This window comes from Eretmochelys imbricata, chromosome 12 (genome assembly GCF_965152235.1).
Source record: "Eretmochelys imbricata isolate rEreImb1 chromosome 12, rEreImb1.hap1, whole genome shotgun sequence".
In the NCBI taxonomy this organism is placed as follows: domain Eukaryota; kingdom Metazoa; phylum Chordata; order Testudines; family Cheloniidae; genus Eretmochelys; species Eretmochelys imbricata.
The window spans coordinates 2309315-2324614 of NC_135583.1; the positions used below are offsets into that span (position 1 = coordinate 2309315).

At 44.0% G+C, this 15300-nt stretch overlaps 1 protein-coding gene across 9 annotated transcripts in view; it reads left to right on the top strand.

Moving 5' to 3' along the window:
• Positions 1 to 15300, top strand: part of PDPR (pyruvate dehydrogenase phosphatase regulatory subunit) — a 72971-nt gene that overhangs the window by 48208 nt on the left and 9463 nt on the right. For all 9 annotated transcript variants that reach the window (XM_077831468.1, XM_077831470.1, XM_077831467.1 and 6 more), the window contains 5 exons: positions 3640 to 3788; positions 5344 to 5456; positions 5888 to 5982; positions 7937 to 8026; positions 8958 to 9140. In XM_077831468.1, the coding sequence (XP_077687594.1) occupies positions 3640 to 3788; positions 5344 to 5456; positions 5888 to 5982; positions 7937 to 8026; positions 8958 to 9140 (630 nt within the window). The remainder of the gene's footprint in view (positions 1 to 3639; positions 3789 to 5343; positions 5457 to 5887; positions 5983 to 7936; positions 8027 to 8957; positions 9141 to 15300) is intronic.

Below are 15300 nucleotides of genomic sequence, written 5' to 3' on the forward strand. Positions count from 1 at the left end.
GTGGGCTGTTCGCTGCTTTCTTAAAATGCTGAGTCATAGAATATCAAGGTTGGAAGGGACCTCAGGAGGTCATCTAGTCCAACTCCCCCTGCTCAAAGCAGGATCAACACCAACTAAATCATCCCAACCATGATTTTGTCAAGCCTGACCTTAGAAACCTCTAAAGAAGGAGATTCCACCACCTCCCTAAGTAACCCATTCCAGTGCTTCACCACCCTCCTAATGAAAGTTTTTTTCCTAACATCCAACCTAAACCTTCCCACTACAACTTGAGACCATTACTCCTTGTTCTATCCTCTTTGGAACCCCCTTTCAGGTAGTTGAAAGCAGCTATCAAATCCCCCCCTCATTCTTCTCTTCTGCAGACTAAATAATCCCAGTTCCCTTAGCCTCTCCTCATAAATCATGTACTCCAGCCCCCTAATCATTTTTGTTGCCCTCCGCTGGACTCTTTCCAATTTTTCCACATCCTTCTTGCAGTGTGAGGCCCAAAACTGGACACAGTACTCCAGATGAGGCCTCACTAGTGCCGAATAGAGGGGAATGATCACGTCCCTCTATCTGCTGGCAGTGCTCCTCCTTATGCAGCCCAAAATGCCATTAGCCTCCTTGGCAACAAGGGCACACTGTTGACTCGTAGCCAGCTTCTTGTCCACTGTAACCTCTAGGTCCTTTTGTGCAGAACTGCTACCTAGCCACTTGGTCCCTAGTCTGTAGTGGTGCATGGGATTCTTCCTTCCTAAGTGCAGGACTCTGCACTTGTCCTTGTTGAACCTCATCAGATTTCTTTTAGCCCAATTCTCTAATTTGTCTAGGTCCCTCTGTATCCTATCCCTACCCTCCAGCATATCTACCACTCCTCCCAGTTTAGTGTCATCTGCAAACTTGCTGAGGGTGCAATCTATGCCATCCTCCAGATTATTAATGAAGCTATTGAACAAAACAGGCCCCAGGACCTAGCCTTGAGGCACTCCTCTTGATACTGGCTGCCAACTAGACATGGAGCCATTGATCACTACATTGATCTGGGCCCATGGACTTGTGCTTGTCCAGCTTTCTAAATAGTCTTGAAGCACTTCTTTCTCCACAGAAGGCTGGTCACCACCTCCCTACACTGTGCTGCCCAGTGCAGTAGTCTGGGAGCTGACCTTGTTCCTGAAGACAGAGGCAAAAAAAGCATTGAGTACATTAGCTTTTTCCACATCCTCTGTCACTAGGTTGCCTCCTTCATTCAGTAAGGGGCCCATACTTTCCCTGATCACCTTCTTGTTTCTAACATACCTGTAGAAACCCTTCTTGTTACTCTTAACATCCCTTGCTAGTTGCAACTCCAAGTGTGATTTGGCATTCCTGATTTCACTCCTGCATGTCTGAGCAATATTTTTATACTGTTCCCTGGTCATTTGTCGAATTTTGCACTTCTTGTAAGCTTTTTTGTGTTTAAGATCAGCAAGGATTTCACTGTTAAGTCAAGCTGGTCGCCTGCCATATTTACTATTCTTTCTACACATGGGGATAGTTTGTTCCTGCAACCTCAATAAGGATTCTTTAAAATACAGCCAGCTCTCCTGGACTCCTTTCCACCTCATGTTGTTCTCCAGGTGATCCTGCCCATCAGTTCCCTGAGAGAATCAAAGTCTGCTTTTCTGAAGTTCAGGGTCTGTATTCTGCTGCTCTCCTTTCTTCCTTGTGTCAGGATCCTGAACTCAACCATCTCATGGTCACTGCCTCTCAGGTTCCCATCCCCTTTTGCTTCCCCTAATCATTCTTCCCTGTTTGTGAGCAGCAGGTCAAGAAGAGCTCTGCCCCTCGTTGGTTCCTCCAGCATTTGCACCAGGAAATTGTCCCCTACAGTTTCTAAAAACTTCCTGGATTGTCTGTGCACTGCTGTATTGCTTTCTCAGCAGATATCAGGGTGATTGAAGTCTCCCACGAGAATCAGGGCCTGTGATCTAGTAACTTCTGTTAGTTGCTGGAAGAAAGCCTTGTCCACCTCATCCCCCTGGTCCGGTGGTCTATAGTAGACTCCCACCATGACATCACCCTTGTTGCTCACACTTCTAAACTTAATCCAGAGACTCTCAGATTTTTCTGCAGTTTCATACTTGAGCTCTGAGCAGTCATACTACTCTCCTAGATACAATGCAACTCCCCCACCTTTTCTGCCCTGTCTGTCCTTCCTGAGCAGTTTATATCCATCTATGACAGTACTCCAGTCATGTGAGTTATCCCACCAAGTCTCTGTTATTCCAGTCACATCATAATTCCTTGACTGTGCCAGGACTGTGCCAGGGGTGACAGTGGACGAGAAGCTGGATATGAGTCAGCAGTGTGCCCTTGTTGCCAAGAAGGCCAATGGCATTTTGGGATGTATAAGTAGGGGCATAGCGAGCAGATCGAGGGACGTGATCGTCCCCCTCTATTCGACATTGGTGAGGCCTCATCTGGAGTACTGTGTCCAGTTTTGGGCCCCACACTACAAGAAGGATGTGGATAAATTGGAGAGAGTCCAGCGAAGGGCAACAAAAATGATTAGGGGTCTGGAACACATGACTTATGAGGAGAGGCTGAGGGAACTGGGATTGTTTAGTCTGCAGAAGAGAAGAATGAGGGGGGATTTGATAGCTGCTTTCAACTACCTGAGAGGTGGTTCCAGAGAGGATGGTTCTAGACTATTCTCAGTGGTAGAAGAGGACAGGACAAGGAGTAATGGTCTCAAGTTGCAGTGGGGGAGGTTTAGGTTGGATATTAGGAAAAACTTTTTCACTAGGAGGGTGGTGAAACACTGGAATGCATTACCTAGGGAGGTGGTAGAATCTCCCTCCTTAGAAGTTTTTAAGGTCAGGCTTGACAAAGCCCTGGCTGGGATGATTTAATTGGGGATTGGTCCTGCTTTGAGCAGGGGGTTGGACTAGATGACCTCCTGAGGTCCCTTCCAACCCTGATATTCTATGATTCTATGACTTCCAGTTCTCCCTGCTTGTTTCCCAGGCTTCTTGCATTTGTGTGTAGGCACTTAAGATAACCCGCTGATTACTCCTCTTTCTCAGTATGAGGCAGGAGCCCTCCCCTCTCGTGCTCTCCTGCTTGTGCTTCCTCCTGGTATCCCACTTCCCCACTTACCTCAGGGCTTTGGTCTCCTTTCCCCGGTGAGCCTAGTTTAAAGCCCTCCTCACTAGGTTAGCCAGCCTGCTTGCAAAGATGCTCTTCCCTCTCTTCATTAGGTGGAGCCTGTCTCTGCCTAGCAATTATTCTTCTTGGAACAGTACGTTCCATTGGGGATAGATATAGGAGGAAAAATTGTATGATTGTATGTATGTATTGCTGCTTTTACCACATGCCTGTAACATTCTGATTGTATGATTAGTATTTATTTGTACTACCCTTTGTGGTTTAATTTAGAGTATTTGTGACAAAATTAATTAGAATTAATAGACTTAGCTTTCTGAAAATTCTTGGATACTCTTGTATTATGTGAAAAGCCTTGGCCATCTGTGTAATTACCGTTACGAATTGAGAGGCTTTTGGTGGGATGAATCATGGGTGCTATGTAGAACAGCCTCCATGACTTTGCATTGCCCTGCAGCTTGTTGCTCAGCCAACTAGCCTGATCCTCTCTTTCCATCTCAATCCCTGCAGTCCACAGGGGATCAGGCACTGGAGTTTCTGCAGTATCTCTTCTCGAATGACCTGGATGTGCCAGTTGGGCACATTGTGCACACAGGCATGCTCAATGAAGAAGGAGGGTATGAGAATGACTGTAGCATTGCACGATTAAATAAGCGCAGGTAAGTCCGCACAGCAGCATCCTTATTTAACAGTCAGTCTCTCTGTGTTCTTGGCGTTAATCTCAGTTTCCGTAGTGCCTCTTATTGCAGATAAGTCAGAGTCTTCATCTTCTTTCCCTTTTAGTAGTCCTTTGCTGCAATTAAGTCTGATTTCTCCACCCCCACAGAGTCCTAATTTCCTCACCCAGTAGAACCACTATTTGTAACAAGGCAACGTGGGGAAAAACCATCTTTTCTCTGTTGGTGCAGTAATAAGCGTATGTTTTTAAAAGGATGTGTGTGACCAGACTGTTTAGAGCCTGAAATATTAAGCTTCTTAAAAGGAAGGTAAATTCTATTCAGCAAGCCTTTGAAGCTGTTATTAATGTTTTCCTAATTATTTAAAATACAAGACAGAATGCACACACATTGGATTCTAGGCAGCCCTGCCAGCATAACTGCACTGAACCCTCACCTCCTCTCTCCTTGATTATTTAACTCCACATATCTTGTTGTATGACTTCCCTAATCATCAGCTCTCCAGATTATAGCCTGTGCAAACTTCTATTGCCTGCCCCCACCCCATAGATGTACAGTGTAGCATGGTCACATGGCCCAGTGCTTGGAGAGCTCCACTGATTTCTCATTCATTTCAGGATCAAGTCCAAAGCTTCCCTCAATTTTAAAACTCTCCATGGATATGTTCCAATCTATCTTGCATAGCTTATATCTCTCTCCTCCGTTCCCCTCTTACAGGATCAGCTTTCTTTATGTCCCACTGCACAGTCTCCCTATTGTTAGTGTGAGAACCTTCTCCTTTGCAGCTCTTGCTGTCTGGAACAGTTTCTTTTTATCTCGTCATTGCATCAGTTCTCCATGTGTTTTCATATACCAGGTGAAAGCATTTGTGTGACCCTTGTAGTTTTCCCTCCTATTATTCATTTTTTCAGCTGTTTTATCTAACTCAGCAAAGCACTTTGGGGTTCACTTTGTATGAAAGACATTAAACCAAATAAAGGTGTATTAGGTCTTCAGAGATATAAATATAAATACCATTCATTTTACTGTATCAAATTGAGTTCTGTTTCCTTGGAAACTGATACAAATAACCCCCCAAGGTGTACCGACAGGTGGTTTTTCACTCATTTTTCTTGAAACAGGAAATTACACAGGGAGTAGAACCACTTATTGCTTATTGGAGTAGCTAGAATCTTGGTGGCTGCAGAGAGGTGTGAATAGTTAATTCTTTGCATTGTGGTCATGACATTTGAGATGCCTCATGTTCTTTGGGAATTGACACCATCTCTAGTCCAGTTCTTGTGCCTCTATTCCCTAAATAAATCACCAGCACTCTTAACACTCCAAGGCTATGGTTTCCCAGTGAAATCAGTAAATCCAGTGACTTTATACGTGGTCTTAGCAAAGCAATTTGCCTCTGTTCTTGTTTGCTCAGGGGATTACTGCCTGGCTCCAGAGTTCAGAGACGTGAGTTTTGGTGTGGGATCCCCGAGATAGAATGAAAAGGTTCACCTTGTGGCCATCCAGTCACTGTCCTGCTTTTAATTTTCTATTCTAGCTTCTTCATGATTTCTCCTACTGACCAGCAAGTCCACTGCTGGGCCTGGCTCAAAAAGCATATGCCTAATGACAGTAACTTGCTCTTGGAGGATGTGACCTGGAAGTATACCGGTAAGACATGCCTGGAGGCAGAGGTGAAATTGCCCTGAAATTCTGCATGTTTTTTTTTTACTATCACTGCACGCTAATCAGTTGTGTAATCTGTCTGCCATGACACTCAGGTCTTTTTTCCTGAATGGTTACATAGAACCCAGTAATGTGTCTGAGTAGTTCAAACTGTTCCTTCCAATGTGCATAAGCTTGGATGCCACTTCCACTTCCTCATAGGCTCCCAAGAGAGCAGCTAGCTGACCCCTGGAAGATCTTTTTCCATTTCTAGTTTCTGTGAATCTCTGTAAATCTTGTGACTGTTGTCCATAGCAACAATTGATACAGAAATCAGAGACTGGAAAAAGGTAAGGTAAGCATGCAGCCAGATGGAACCTTCCCCTTCATCCATCTTATTACTCAGTAGTAGAAAACCTTTTCCTTTCTCCATCTAGCTCTCAATCTGATTGGCCCTCGTGCAGTGGACGTGCTGTCAGAATTATCCTATGTCCCGATGACTCCAGAACACTTCCCCTCTCTCTTTTGCAAGGTGGGTGACTTGCATTTACAGATGAGTACTAATACTTAGAATTACTGAGATAACTGAACTAGGTACTTAGCACTACTCAGAGTGTATTTTATTTTCTCCCTTTAAAATCTACTTACTGATTATACAGCAGAGTTTCTTTGAAATGGACTTTATTTTGTGTAGCTGTAGTCCTGATATCTCAGTGTATGTGACAGTAATGGAATACGAAGCCACCAGTCACTGGTGACACCTAGGATCAATTTCTGTAGAGTTACCATCTCCGCCCTTTACTATTTAGAGGCTCAGCAGATGCTTTTGTGTTGTGCAGCCTCTTACGTGTCTTGAGACTGCAAGCCTTTGTCCAGTCCTTGCTCATACTTCATTTCAGGAGTAACAGCCGTGTTAGTCTGTATTCACAAAAAGAACAGGAGGACTTGTGGCACCTTAGAGACTAACCAATTTATTTGAGCATAAGCTTTCGTGAGCTAAAGCTACATCCGATGAAGTGAGCTGTAGCTCATAAAAGCTCATGCTCAAATAAATTGGTTAGTCTCTAAGGTGCCACAAGTACTCCTTTTCTTCATACTTCATTGTTATGATTACACTTGAGTCATTCATAATTGTTTATTTGCCTTGGATAATGTATCATTCCTGTTGGATTCCAAAATACCTTGCATGCATCCTCACTTGCAAGAATGCCTGAGAAACAGATTAAAACATTGTCCATTCTGTTAGGTTTTCAATGCAAAATTGTTTTTGAAAATCTCAGCCATTTCTGGCAATTTTGTCTGAGCCAGGAGGTCAGGCAGTAAGACAGAAAAACAATGTCACAGTCCGGGAGTAACCATAAAGTGTTCAGTGCAAGTAAGAGAATTTTTCCTGCAGTTTTCCACCAAAGTCTAGAAAACTACCTGTAATTTTCCAGAGGCCCTGCTTCAGAGATGTGTCAAAAAATAAAGCAGAAGTGCTACACTATTGTGTGGATTGCAGTCTGTATTTTACTTAATAAAAATCATGATTAGAAAGGTTCCAAATGAGAAAGCATCCATTTATCTTAAGTTTCTTGAGCAAAATAGTTGGCTTTTATCCTTCTAAAAGACTTAATTTCTATCAACAGGAAGAGTTATTTACATTTACTTTTTGGGTAACTGGGGCAGGCCTATTAGGAGTCAATTAGCCAATCAGGAGGTTTGGTTGCTTTCAGTACCACATAATTATAGTGAGGGGTTGGTGTCTGTATCTGACTCTATGGCAACATTCTAGTTATTAAGGTATACTTTTGTGTAGTGCACAAATGAGTGGCTTGGAATGCCTAGATCATTTTGGTGTGTGTGTGTACATTTTTTTTTTTTTAGGGATGTTCTTATCTTTCCCATCCTCCCTCCAAAACCCACATACACATACTGTTATCATTGTCTATTATCTGATACATCTGACTGGAGAGCACCCATGGACAAAGCAGTTTTTCCACTGGACCTGGCCCCTAATAACCTCAAAATGAATTATGCCTCTTCCTTCCCACCACAGGATCCACTCTCTTGTCCTCTGAGGAAACTCTTCTTAAAATAAGAGGTGGGTGTCCACAGCTCTGCCAGTATTTATGATTGGTATGAATGTGGGCATCTTTCTCATACGGCTTGTGAGTGAAGGATTAGAAATGCAGCTCTTCCCGTGTGTGTTTGCAGATCTTATCTCCCAGGAACATCTTTGGCACTAGTGTTTATGGCTTTCCTAATGAGATATATGTTAGTGCAAGTAGCAAATGCCCTGAAAACCATCAACTTCAGGAAATAAGAACTGATCAAATCTCCTTGTTTAAATTAAACTTCACTTTTGAAGTGAGCTCAGATGAGGAAGGGGAAAAGGTTTAGCCCATGGGGTTTGCATTGTGGGTGGGTGGTCCCCGTTCTGGATCTTAGATTCCATGGTCCAGTCTGAACTTTGATTTTCTCTCTTTAACTCCTCCTTTCTGCAGGAAATGAGCGTGGGGTATGCTAATGGGATCCGTGTGATGAGCATGACACACACAGGAGAACCTGGATTCATGCTATACATCCCTATAGAGGTAGAATGGTTTATAAGTCTTAACCAGTCAGTACAGTCCTTATGTCTTTAATCAGTAACACTTCCATCTTAACCATACAAAGATGAATAGGCTTCTTTCCTGTTTGGGTGGGTGTAGTTTTCTTTGACCCTTTTAGCATGGAGAATGGCATTTTGTAATCTGAAGTATACCAGTGCCTTTGCTAGGACCTCTGAATTCTGGAAGTGAAATTAATGCTGCTTTACTTTCAGTCAAACGTGTTTGCTTGCTAGAGTCAATACTTAGCCATTTGTATAAAAGGAAGGTTTACCAGGCCGGACTATTTTCTGCCCTTGGAGTCCAAATCATTCCACTGTAGTTCTTATAGTGCTGTAAAAGATCAAATACTGTTGTGTAGTCATGGGCACTCAGTGCAAGGTCTGGGTCTTATGACACTGTGGGACAGAGGGAGGTGGGGGTAGGGAAACTACAGCATATTAAATTCAAGATTATGGGAGTCGAATGTTATTCAAAGCCAATTATGGGAAGAATGACCCATTCAATGGAAATAATAGCTGGCAAATTTAAAAACAAATAAATGAAATACTCCTTCCTACAGTGTGTAGTCAGGCTGTGGAAGTCACTGATATACAGGATCAATGTCCTATACTGTGGCTGGCTTTTAAAGGATGGATACATAATTATATGCCCCTTATTTGTAGTAATACTAACTCAGACAGGGTAGTCAAATCTGTCTTTACTGTGTGAGCTGATCTCTGAAAGGGACAGGAAGACGTTTCCCTTCTTTGTGCAGCATTACACAATTGAGCAGGTACCTTGTGCAGTCTTTCCTGTGAAGCATTGCTTCAGAGACGGGGTATTAGAGTCTGCCTCTTGGTGTGGCAGATTGTCCCTTTATCTTCTCTGATGCTGTGTGTGCTGGTAATCCTGACGTGTTAACTCTTCCCTGCAGTATGCTCTGCATGTGTACAATGAGTTGATGAACGTGGGACAGAAGTACGGGATCCGGAATGCTGGCTATTACGCACTTCGCAGCTTACGCATTGAAAAGTTCTTTGCGTTCTGGGGCCAGGATCTGGACACTTTCACCACCCCCTTGGAATGTGGACGTGAGTTCCGGGTGAAACTGGACAAGGTACTGTGTCTGAGGGTGAATCAGCTCCCTCAGCAGTGTTTGCATGAGAACACTGAAACAAAGAAGGCAAAGCAGTACTGCCCTGAAAAGAGTGCTCTCTAACGGGATAGATTCCAACACAGATATTTTCATGGGGAAGTGGAGAATTTGTGTGTGAAAATATTTTGTCTGTATTAATGACTGATTCTGTTGCATCTTGAAAAGATGCTAGAAACCACACACATGCTGTACTCTCCAGCCTCTAGGGCAGTAATCTCAACTACTTGTTAGTGAAGAATTAGAAATGCAACTCTTCTCGCATCTGTGTATGTTTGCAGATCCTATCTCCCAGCAACCCCTTTGGCACTAGTGTTTATGGCTTTGTGCCTAGTGTGAACCTTTTACGTGGATAGGGACAATGGGTGTGGAGGACACTCAGTGCCTTGCAGGATTCAGCCTATTGTCTAGCTTTCTCCTACCACTCCCCCTGCCCAGTTTCATTGATGGTGCCAGCACAGCCCATGGAACAAGATTTGTGGTCAGTTCAACTGCATAGGGAAGCCCAAGAGCAGCAAACTCTGTTTTTTTGTTTTTTGTTTTTTTTTGCAGGGATCATCCATAAATAATTGCTCTTATGGCAAGCGGTAGGTAGAGATCGGTGTGACGGGTTGGGTCACAGAAACCCCCTTGGGACTGTCACCTGATGTGCTTGGACTACCTCTGAGCCAGTTTGGGCCTCCCAGAACCCTGCCTTGTTGAGCTAGACACAGCAGTCTGCTCCAACACAGACCCAGGGTCTGAACCATGCCCCCAGAGTTGCAGACTTAACTGAAAACAGCTTAAGAAGTGCTTGTGTCACTAGCACCCAGACACTCAGCTCCCAATGGGATCCAAACCCCAAATAAATCTGTTTTACTCTGTATAAATCTTATACAGGGTAAACTCATAAATTGTCCGCCCTCTATAACACTGCTAGAGATGCACAGCTGTTTGCTTCCCCAGGTATTGATTACTTACGCTGGGTTAATTAATAAGCAAAAAATGTTTTTATTAAGTATAAAAAGTAGGATTTAAGTGGTTCCAGATAATAACAGACTGAACAAAGTAAGTTACCAAGCAAAAGCAAACAAAACATGCAAGTCTAAGCCTAGTACAGTAAGAAACTGATTACAGATGAAATCTCACCCACAGAGATGTTCCAATAAGCTTCTTTCACAGACTGGACTCCTTCCTAGTCTGGGTCCAGCAATCACTCACACCCCGGTATTTACTGTCCTTTGTTCCAGTCTCTTTCAGACATCTCTTGGGGGTGGAGAGGCCATCTCTTGAGTCAACTGAAGACAAAATGGAGGGGTTTCCAGGGCCTTTTATATTCTTTCTCTTGTGGGCAGAAACTCCTTTGTTCTCCTGTGCAAAATCACAGCAACAAGATGGAGTTTGTGGCCACCTGGGCGAGTCACATATCCGTGAATGATCCAGCTTTTTGCAGGCCAATGCCATTGTTTACATGTTAGTTTGAATAAAAGCTTAGATGTAGATTGGCGTCTCCCAAAGTCCATTGTCAGTTAAGTGTTTCTTGATTGGGCACTTACTGAGACTAGTCCTTTCTCAAGAAGCTGACCAAATGCTTCACTGATGCTACTTAGAATCAAACACATTGAGATAGAAGTACCTAGCCAATATTCACAACTTCAGATACAAAAATGATACACACAGACAACATAATCATAACCAGCAAACTTCAACCTTTCCATAGACACCCCACTTGACCTCCTCTGTACAAGATCTGGTGCAACCATAGGACCCTGGTTGCAACAGTGATCTATACAGTCACAAGTCTCAGAGCGGTAGCCATGTTAGTCTGGATCTGTAAAAGCGGCAGAGTCCTGTGGCACCTTATAGACTAACAGATGTATTGGAACGTAAGCTTTCGTGGGTGAATGCCCACTTTGTCGGATGCATGTAGTGCATCCTACTTTTTCACTAGGAGGGTGGTGAAGCACTGGAATGGGTTACATAGGGCAGTGGTGGAATCTCCTTCCTTAGAGGTTTTTAAGGTCAGGCTTGACAAAGCCCTGGCTGGGATGATTTAATTGGGGACTGGTCCTGCTTTGAGCAGGGGGTTGGACTAGATGACCTCCTGAGGTCCCTTCCAACCCTGATATTCTATGATTCTAGTGGAAATTTCCAGAGGCAGGTATAAATATGAAAGCAAGAATCAGGCTAGGGATAACGAGGTTAGTTCAATCATCTGATTTTGTCCTGTTTGCAGGGGTGAGAACTCTCTTGGTAAAGTATTAGGGGGTAGCCATGTTAGTCTGTATCCACAAAAACAACAAGGAGTCCGGTGGCACCTTAAAGACTAACAGATTTATTTGGGCATAAGCTTTCATGGGTAAAAAACCTTTGGCTTTTTACCCACGAGAGCTTATGCCCAAAGGTTTTTTACCCACGAAAGCTTATGCCCAAATAAATCTGTTAGTCTCCTTGTTGTTTTTGTGGATACAGACTAAGACAGCTACCCCCTGATACTTGACACCATGGAAGGCACTAAATTTAGTCGTATAAGTGGAAATCCATCAACCTCAACAAAAAAGTCGCATAGATACAGACAGACATCGTCTTCCTCTCCAAGTGGAAACAGAGGGACATCATACCAAATGGACTGAAGGTAAAAAATCCATTGCAATCAACATACTACACTGACTACGGTGAGAGACTCCCACACACTCTCAAAGAAACTGAGGAAACACCCGATCAGCATCCTGTACAGCAGACAGGAGAAGATCGAGAATGAGCTCTCAAAACTGGAGACTCTCATACAGAACCAACCTTCCACACACACTTCCACGTGGCTGGACTTTACAAAAATGAGACAAGCCATTTACAACGCACACTTCACTTCTCTACAGAGGAAAAAGGACAGTAAACTATCTAAACTCCTATGTGCCACAGGGGGCAACAACAGTGGTACCCTGAACTCCCCTAACAATATTGTTAATCTATCCAACCACACACTTAGCCCGGCAGAAGAGTCTGTCCTATCTTGGGGACTCTCTTTCTGCCCTACCACCTCCACGAACATGATGCAGTTCTGTGGTGATCTGGAAGCCAAGTTTCGTCATCTCCAACTCAAGGAATATTTTCAACACACCACTGAACAGCGCACTGAACCACAGGAACCCTCCTGCCAACACTACAAGAAGAATAATTCTGCATGGACTCCTCCTGATGGTCAAAATGACAGACTGGACTTCTAAAGAGAGGGCTTCCGCAGAGGTGCACAGGCTGAAATTGTGAACAAACAGCATCACTTGCCCCATAATCTCAGCCGTACACAAAGCAATGCTATCCACAGCCTCAGAAACGACTCTGACATTATAATCAAAGGGGCTGACAAAGGAGATGCCGTAGTCATAATGAACAGGTTGGATTATGAACAGGAGGCTGCCAGGCAACTCTCTAACGCTACATTCTACAGGCCACTATTCTCTGATCCCACTGAGGAGTACCAAAAGAAACTACACCATCTGCTCAAGAAACTCCCTGCTATACCACAGGAACAAATCTACATGGACACCCCCCCAAAGCCCCGACCATGTGTATTCTATCTACTACCCAAGATCCATAAACCTGAAAACCCTGGATGCCCCATCATCTCAGGCATTGGCAATCTTACAGCAGGATTATCTGGCTATTTGGACTCTCTCCTCAGATCCTATGCTACCAGCACTCCTAGCTGTCTTCGCGTCACCACCGCCTTCCTGGGGAAACTACAATGCAATGGTGATCTTCCTGAAAACATCATCCTGGCCACCATGGATGTAGAAGCTCTTTCACTAATATTCCACATGAGGATGGACTACAAGCTGTCAAGAACAGTATCCCTGATGAGGCCACAGCACACCTGGTGGCTGAGCTTTGTGACTTTGTCCTCACCCACAACCATTTCAGATTTGGGGACAGCTTATACCTGCAAGTCAGTGGCACTGCTATGGGTACCTGCATGGCCCCACAGTATGCCAACATTTTTATGGCTGACTTAGAACAATGCTTCCTCAGCTCTTGTCCCCCTGCGCCCGTCCTTTGCTTGTGCTACATTGATGACATCTTCATCATATGGACCCACAGGAAGGAGGCCCTTGAAGAATTCCACCATGATTTCAACAATTTCCACCCCACCATCAACCTCAGCCTGGACCAGTCCACACAAGAGATCCACTTCCTGGACACTACAGTGCAAATAAGTGATGGTCACATAAACACCACCCTATACCAGAAACCTACTGACCGCTATACTTACCTACATGCCTCCAGCTTCCATCTAGGACACATCACACGATCCATTGTCTACAGCCAAGCCCTAAGATACAACCGCATTTGCTCCAATCCCTCAGACAGAGACAAATACCTACAAGATCTTTATTAAACATCCTTAAAACTACAATACCCACCGGGGGAAGTGACGAAACAGATTAACACAGCGAGACAGGTACCCAGAAGTCACCTACTACAGGACACGCCCAACAAGGAAAATAACAGAACACCACTGGCCATCATGTACAGCCCCCAACTAAAACCTCTCCAGCACATTATCAATGATCGACAGCCTATCCTGGAAAACGATCCCTCACTCTCACAGACCTTGGGAGCCAGGCCAGTCCTTACTTACAGACAGCCCTCCAACCTGAAGCAAATACTGACCAGCAACTACACACCACACCACAGAAACACTAACCCAGGAACCAATCCCTGTAGCAAACCTCGTTGCCTACTCTGTCCCCATATCTACTCTAGCGACGCGATCAGAGGACCCAACCACATCAGCCACACCATCAGGGTCTCATTCACCTGCACATCTACTAATGTTATATATGTCATCATGTGCCAGCAATGCCTCTCTGCCATGTACATTGGCCAAACTGGACAGTCCCTACGTAAAAGAATAAATGGACACAAATCAGACATCAGGAATTGTAACGTACAAAAGCCAACAGGAGAACACTTCAATCTTCCTGGACATTCTATAACAGATTTAAAAGTGGCTATACTTCAGAAACAGACTTTAAAGAGAAATTGCAGAACTAAAATTCATTTGCAAATTTAACACCGTTAATTTGGGCTTGAATAGGGACTGGGAGTGGCTGGTTCACTACAAAAGCAGCTTTGCCTCTCCTGGAATTGACCCCTCCTCATCAATTATTGGGAGTGGACTGCATCCACCCTGATCAAATTGGCCCTGTCAACACGGGTTCTCCACTTGTGAGGTACCTCCCTTCTCTTCATTGTCAGTGTATAATGCCTGCATCTGTAATTTTCACTCCATGCATCTGAAGAAGTGGTTTTTTACGCATGAATACTTATGCCCAAATAAATCTGTTAGTCTTTAAGGTGCCACTGGACTCCTTGTTGTTTTTCTTGGTAAAGTAGTGACTCCAGGAACTTGATCCCATTGATCTGGAGTTGTAAGTTTTGACTTGCCTTTGCTCTTTCTGGGCTCCCTTTTGACACTATATCAGCAATACGTACCCTGCTCAAACCATGTGACCAGGAGGGCAGCTAACGTCCCCAGAGAGTGGAGTAATGCTCCACAACCAGAGCGGAGGGAAGGAGTGCACCTTCCCTGTATCCACTTTCAGCCCTGCTTGCTTTGGGGTGCAGATCTGGCCATTTACTTCCTGCAGTGCGATGTAGTGGTTGGAGTAGTGATCTGAAAGTCAGGAGACCTGGTTTCTGTTCCTGATTTTGCAAGTCAGGCAAGTCACTGAACCACTGTGCCCTGTTTACTTATCTGTAAAGTAGGGATAACAACAATATCTGCCCATCTTTGTGAAACGGCATGCAGTCCCCTGATTGTAAGTTAAAGGCTTGAGTGATTCTAGAATAGCTGTTCCTGATTAACTCTGTTTGGAAGAGGATTAAGCTAATTTTGAATAAGACACTCTTATTTTGGAATAAGAACATCCAAACAGCGAGTTAATCAGGAATGTTTATCTGCTTTAAATTCACACCCTACCTTAATCCAAATTAATGTCACAGTATAGCCAAACCATAAATTGCTACTACCAAAGTCTAAAATGATTATCCATGCTAATCCAGGAAGTGGAGAATGATTGCTTTGTTCATGGTTTCCAACACAGTGCTTGTGGGACTAGACTATAGGAGAGAAACAAAATATAAC